At 46.3% G+C, this 6,866-nt stretch overlaps 1 protein-coding gene and 1 long non-coding RNA gene across 2 annotated transcripts; one reads left to right on the top strand and one right to left on the bottom strand.

The window, feature by feature from the left end:
- Nucleotides 1–2,032: 2,032 nt before the first annotated feature.
- LOC115464964 (carbohydrate sulfotransferase 4-like) lies at nt 2,033–5,480 on the bottom strand. Its single transcript, XM_030195356.1, has 3 exons — nt 5,420–5,480; nt 4,501–4,841; nt 2,033–2,905 (listed from the first exon to the last, which is right to left on the bottom strand). The coding sequence occupies exons 2-3, from the start codon at nt 4,833–4,835 to the stop codon at nt 2,134–2,136; spliced, it is 1,107 nt and encodes a 368-aa protein (XP_030051216.1). The 5' UTR covers nt 4,836–4,841; nt 5,420–5,480; the 3' UTR covers nt 2,033–2,133.
- On the top strand, nt 2,392–5,658 carry LOC115464965. The gene is made up of 2 exons (XR_003941297.1): nt 2,392–2,474; nt 5,471–5,658. It is a non-coding gene; the product is annotated as an uncharacterized LOC115464965 (long non-coding RNA).
- The last annotated feature ends 1,208 nt before the right edge of the window (nt 5,659–6,866 follow it).

Here is a 6,866-nt window from a genome sequence, read left to right as displayed (position 1 = left end):
TTCCATGCTACCGATCCCAGGGATAAGCAGTGGCTTCCTCATGCCCATCTGAATAGCAGACTATGGACTGTTCCTCCAGGATTCAGCATGACTTCTCTTATGTTCTCATTCTATCCAAGCGATGTACAATCAATATAGCCCACCCCGTCTCCTACTCTCCTAAATCCTTCAAATCCAAAATATAACAAAAATTCTACTAAAAACATTTTCATACCTCAACAACCTCATCTTTTGCAATATACTCCACAACCTCTAAATCTCTGTTAACCTCCTTTTTCATTTGTGGGAAATAACTAATGAGTCGATATTCAGCCAGTGGCACCCAGTATTTTGTTCACCGCTGCTGGTGTTATGTCTGGAAAGTCAATGCCGGGCTATGTCCAGGCTTTAGCATTGAATTTCCAGGTTCCCAGAGCCAGCTGTGATATTTGGCACTTAACCAGCTATGGGACACTACATAAAGATGGGACTGACTTTTATGCATTGACCTTGGCTAGATAAGTGCTGAATATCACACATAACCAGCTTTGCGGCAGTTGACTCCAGAAACCTGGAAAAGCCCTCAAAATACCCAGTTTTGTTCTAAGCGTTAACCAGTCCTTTTCAGAGGCATTAACCAGTTAAGTGCCGCTGAAAATGACCTGTTAGCCACAAAGTGGAGGAGTAGCCTAGTAGCTAGAGCACCAGGCTTGACATCCATAGGTGGCTGCTTCAAATCCCACTGCTGCTCCTTGTGATCTTGGGCAAGTCACTTAACCCTCCATTACCTCAGGTACAAAATTAGATTGTGTGAGCCCTCCAGGGACAGGGAAATACCCAGTGTACCTGAATGTAACTCACTTTGAGTTAGTACTGAAAAGGTATGAGCAAAATCCAAATAAATAACATTGAGCTTAACTATTGAGTTTAACCAGATAAGTTGCCCCCCCCCCCACCCCCTCACACACAAATATTTCATTTCAATTTAACACACATTAAAATTAGCATACAAACATTTTAATACACACTTACTGAAATAGCATGCACTAGAATGAAAGCTAGCTTGTGTCAATGCATATTACTTCATTTCAGCTTGCCCTGTTTTGAAACAGTACACATTGAAGCGAGACAAGAAAAATACAAAAATGAAAATCAAAGCAACATTTTTTCTGCCTCCATATAACTACCATTTTTATAGCTTTTTAACGCACACATGAGTACAATTTTATTTTTTCCAATAGGACGTCGATAAGTGGTTAGGGTGGTGGACTTTGGTCCTGGGGAACTGAGGAACTGAGTTTGATTCCCACTTCAGGCACAGGCAGCTCCTTGTGACTCTGGGCAAGTCACTTAACCCTCCATTGCCCCATGTAAGCCGCATTGAGCCTGCCATGAGTGGGAAAGCGCGGGGTACAAATGTAACAAAAAAAGTGACATGACCTGCTGCATTCTCTCTTTCCCATAGATGCACCGGCTCTGTGGTTTATTGACTTTGGGGAGTGGGTGACCACCGCTGGTGTACCCAGAAATCCAATGCTGTAAGTAGAGCTGGCGAAACCATAGCTGGTTAAGTGCAATATACAATTACGGCAGTAAAACTATTCAAACATCAATACTAAGTGCGGCATAGTCTGCTACATTACAATGCCAACACAATATGTAATAAAACATTTTAATAGACAGCATAGAGTGTCAGCAAAGATGGAACATATAGATAGATAAGACAGAGGAACAGGAGTAAGAAAATAAGGGACAAGTTAAAGAGAGTTGCAAATGAGGTCAGAAAGGTGTTTGAACATTATCTTGGCTAGAGTAGGAATGGATAAACATACCCTGCTATAATATGTGCAGCTGGTGTCATTTACTTATTCTATTAAAGGCCTGGTTGAAGATCCAAGATTTCACTGACTCCACCCCAGAATGCTCCCCAAAATAGACTGTTTCACGTTGGATGCTAAGCAGACATTTTCAGCAGTATTAATCAGTTAATGTGAAATTTAACTGCCCAGCAGCCTTTTCTGGCTAGTTAAATTACTTTGAATATCGACCCCCATGTAAATAGTTACATCCTAAAATCAGTATTTACACATGTAAATGCCAATGATTTCCATAAAGAATTGCCATGTAGAGATTCTAAAATGGTCTCCTTAACCTTCAGGGCGAGAGAAGGTTAAGACTCATGTTCTTTTGCTCCTCCTCAGATCCAACAAGCCGATAACCAAAGGTGTTCATTGCCTGCTTACAGATTTCCTGAACCTCCTTAGCGTTTTGGAAGATCAGCTTCTGTCGCCAGTACTGTGAGATTTTCTTGGCATCCTTGGCGTACTTCAGCAAACCCTGATCCTTCTGTGCCACTTGGTGCGTGTTGTGGTAGACCCAGAACTGCATGTGAGGAGTCAACTTCAGGCCCGCATACTCAAACAGGTCAGCTGCATAGGATATGGGATCTCTTGCCAGGTCCTCGAAGCGCAGTAGAAGATAACGATCCTCCAGAGGTAAGGATGCATTGAAGATGCGCATCTGGGCCTGGCAAACTTCCTGCATTACCATGGTGGCATTGGGTATGCCCTTCTGAGACCTAGTGATGATCCTGTCATCAATTTGCAGCCCTTTCATATTTTCACGCGAAGAGAGAACAGCCCGTGGATCCCTTACCAGGTGGATGATCTTAAGATTCAGTGAGGTGTCTTCCAGCAGTGAATAGAGAGCTTTTAGATCTAGAATTCGCACTGCCTTCACTACCACATGACTGTGGGATCTGCAGGCCTCCTCGATTTTCTCAAAAGGAGACTTGGAGCAGATATGAGAGCAATGGGTCTCTTCCAAAACACCCAAGCCTGGGAGGGTGCCGCAAACTGGGGCAGAGCATAAGGCTCTGCTCTTGATCCATGAAAACAGATCTGACACAAACTTACTCCTACCCATACAGTGGGGGAAATAAGTATTTGATCCCTTGCTGATTTTGTAAGTTTGCCCACTGACAAAGACATGAGCAGCCCATAATTGAAGGGTAGGTTATTGGTAACAGTGAGAGATAGCACATCACAAATTAAATCCGGAAAATCACATTGTGGAAAGTATATGAATTTATTTGCATTCTGCAGAGGGAAATAAGTATTTGATCCCCCACCAACCAGTAAGAGATCTGGCCCCTACAGACCAGGTAGATGCTCCAAATCAACTCGTTACCTGCATGACAGACAGCTGTCGGCAATGGTCACCTGTATGAAAGACACCTGTCCACAGACTCAGTGAATCAGTCAGACTCTAACCTCTACAAAATGGCCAAGAGCAAGGAGCTGTCTAAGGATGTCAGGGACAAGATCATACACCTGCACAAGGCTGGAATGGGCTACAAAACCATCAGTAAGACGCTGGGCGAGAAGGAGACAACTGTTGGTGCCATAGTAAGAAAATGGAAGAAGTACAAAATGACTGTCAATCGACAAAGATCTGGGGCTCCACGCAAAATCTCACCTCGTGGGGTATCCTTGATCATGAGGAAGGTTAGAAATCAGCCTACAACTACAAGGGGGGAACTTGTCAATGATCTCAAGGCAGCTGGGACCACTGTCACCACGAAAACCATTGGTAACACATTACGACATAACGGATTGCAATCCTGCAGTGCCCGCAAGGTCCCCCTGCTCCGGAAGGCACATGTGACGGCCCGTCTGAAGTTTGCCAGTGAACACCTGGATGATGCCGAGAGTGATTGGGAGAAGGTGCTGTGGTCAGATGAGACAAAAATTGAGCTCTTTGGCATGAACTCAACTCGCCGTGTTTGGAGGAAGAGAAATGCTGCCTATGACCCAAAGAACACCGTCCCCACTGTCAAGCATGGAGGTGGAAATGTTATGTTTTGGGGGTGTTTCTCTGCTAAGGGCACAGGACTACTTCACCGCATCAATGGGAGAATGGATGGGGCCATGTACCGTACAATTCTGAGTGACAACCTCCTTCCCTCCGCCAGGGCCTTAAAAATGGGTCGTGGCTGGGTCTTCCAGCATGACAATGACCCAAAACATACAGCCAAGGCAACAAAGGAGTGGCTCAGGAAGAAGCACATTAGGGTCATGGAGTGGCCTAGCCAGTCACCAGACCTTAATCCCATTGAAAACTTATGGAGGGAGCTGAAGCTGCGAGTTGCCAAGCGACAGCCCAGAACTCTTAATGATTTAGAGATGATCTGCAAAGAGGAGTGGACCAAAATTCCTCCTGACATGTGTGCAAACCTCATCATCAACTACAGAAGACGTCTGACCGCTGTGCTTGCCAACAAGGGTTTTGCCACCAAGTATTAGGTCTTGTTTGCCAGAGGGATTAAATACTTATTTCCCTCTGCAGAATGCAAATAAATTCATATACTTTCCACAATGTGATTTTCCGGATTTAATTTGTGATGTGCTATCTCTCACTGTTACCAATAACCTACCCTTCAATTATGGGCTGCTCATGTCTTTGTCAGTGGGCAAACTTACAAAATCAGCAAGGGATCAAATACTTATTTCCCCCACTGTATATGGCTTCAGCGCTGACATGTCGCAGAGAAAGATGGATCGCAGTAAGTCCCTCATGGGTCTTTGAAGGAGCTCTGGGCCCTTATTTGCTAACGACATCCACAGATGCCTGATAGGCTCCATCAGATAGAAAACCTCAGAGTTCTGGTTGAACACCTCTCCCAGAAAAGAGGACCCAGAACGCCAAGAGGAGAGGATGAGCAGGTGTGTTTTTCCCGACTTGGCTGGTGGGCCAGGGCGGATGAACCTGGAGAGCGGGTCGCTGGCATACCACAGCACCAAGCCCACGGCGAGAACCAAGAAGCACACATGGGAAGTTCTGACCCGGCGGGTCATCCTGTCCTGTAAAGGAGAGGATTATGAATGAATAGGGAAGAACAATGGAGGTTTCCAGCAATGCACTGAGTGATCCAGACCTGTATCCTTTACAGACTACGCCACCTTATAGGGATCAAAGTAAGAATTATGCAAAATTGATCATGAGCTTTTGTGATCACATAGGTCTCCTCTTTAGAATCACCTTTGGATAATTCTTAATAATGCTTCTCTCTACAGTGCCAGCAGGTGAATTAGAGTTTGAAGTCAACACTTGCCAAGCTCTGGCATCCTTGTGCTGAGCATTGCTGTAATCAAGGCCAGCATTGACACTCGGGCTGACTCTCTTTCTCTCCCTGCCATTCCCTAGTACCTGCCAGGTTTCAGAAACCAGCATCCATTCAGGTTCTCTTGGGGGGGGGGGAGAGCCAAATGTCTCTCATTGATTGCCCTCTGAGTATTTTACAGTAAGTTGTAATGCTTTTCTGAACTGTTACAGAGTGTGAAAGAAACTGCTGGGTTTCCCTGCCTCTTTTCCTTCCTCTTGTTGCTTGGGATAATGGTGCCCTCCTTCCCCCTTTTTCCCTTTCCCTCCCATTACTCACCAGGATTTTAGTAGCAGAAGCAGAATCACAATTTTTCTTTGTCCTGCACAGGTGCACTGTGATGAGGGCTCAGCCCAATCAACCACTGGTAAATCAAGAAGCCCGCCTGGATTCCCCGTAACCCTTCTATACCTGGCAGTGAAAACCTTCAAAGAACAAAATGCACCGAACAATACAAAACAAAGGGACTCTGTCACAGAACTGTTAAATGTCATATAAACATTGCTGTGGCTACCTCCTCTGCCTGTTTTATTCATTAATATATACTTTTAATTTCAGTGGAAACATACAGTGTTGTAACAATAAAGCCCAGAGGCGATGCTAGACCTGATACAGAAAGAGAAATAGAAAAACTTCCTTCTGCTTCTGTCTTCAGATGTTTTAAAGGTCAGATACCTATAGACAGTTGCTGAAATACCTCTTCTTTCTTATCCTTACAGTTTTATTCTTAAACTAGTAAAAAAAAAAGGCCCGTTTCTATTTTAAAGGAAACGGGCGCTAGCAAGGTTTTCCTAGGAGTGTGTATGTTTGAGTGAGTGTGTGTGAGAGTGACTGTGTGAAAGAGAGTGAATGTGCGAGTGTGTGTGTGTGACAGAGAGAGAGTGAGACTGGGTGCGAGTGTGTGTATAAGAATGAGAGTATGTGCCAGGGTCCACCCTCCCTCCCAGTTCCAGGGTCATCATCCTCCCCCCCGGTCTGTCTCCCAATTGCAGGGTCCCCCCTGCCTCCCAGTTGCAGGGAGGTCCCCCCTCCCTTTTTCCCATTTGCAGGGTCCCCCCTCCGTCCCTCCCTCCCTTCCTTCCTTCCTTCCTTCCTCCCTGTTTCCCCGTTGCAGGGTCCTCCCTGTTTCCCCCCCTGCCCCTTCCCTCCCCCTCCCCTCCCTTTCCCCCTCCCCCTCCCCTCCCTTTCCCCCCTCCCCCTCCCTCCCAGTTGCAGGGTCTGTCTGCCTCCCCCCTCCTTTTGTCCTTGACGTTTTAAGGCACTGTCTATCAACAATTTTAAAACGACAATGTGCAGCAGCAGCTCCTAGGTTTGCTTGTTTTTGAGTGTATGCCAATGAGGGCTGCGTAGGGGAGTGGAAACAGAGATTAACCGATGTGCTTCCTTGCTTACCGTAGACTTGCTGTGCTCTCTTCCACTCCTGTCTATTAGACGTCCTGCAGCATCTCCTACGTTTTCTTGCTTTGTTGTGAGTGAACGGGGATGACAGATGCGCTGGAGTCAGACCCGCTGGTCTTTCCCTCCCCCCTCTTCCGAGTGGACCCTGAACCCCACTCTGATCCCTCACCCGCCTCCTCCACATTGGACAGTCGACGCAGCCTCTCGCTTGCCGTCTTGCCGCCCTCCCTCTTCGGTTTTTTGAGGGCGGTTATTGTGCGCCTGTGGTTCGAGAGGTCAGCAGCCAATCTGGTGCGATTCCGTACTCCTCCCCCTGCCTGGGTCGCTG

Source organism: Microcaecilia unicolor, chromosome 3 (assembly GCF_901765095.1).
Source record: "Microcaecilia unicolor chromosome 3, aMicUni1.1, whole genome shotgun sequence".
NCBI classification, from domain to species: Eukaryota; Metazoa; Chordata; class Amphibia; order Gymnophiona; family Siphonopidae; genus Microcaecilia; species Microcaecilia unicolor.
This window is presented reverse-complemented; position numbering and strand designations above follow the sequence as displayed.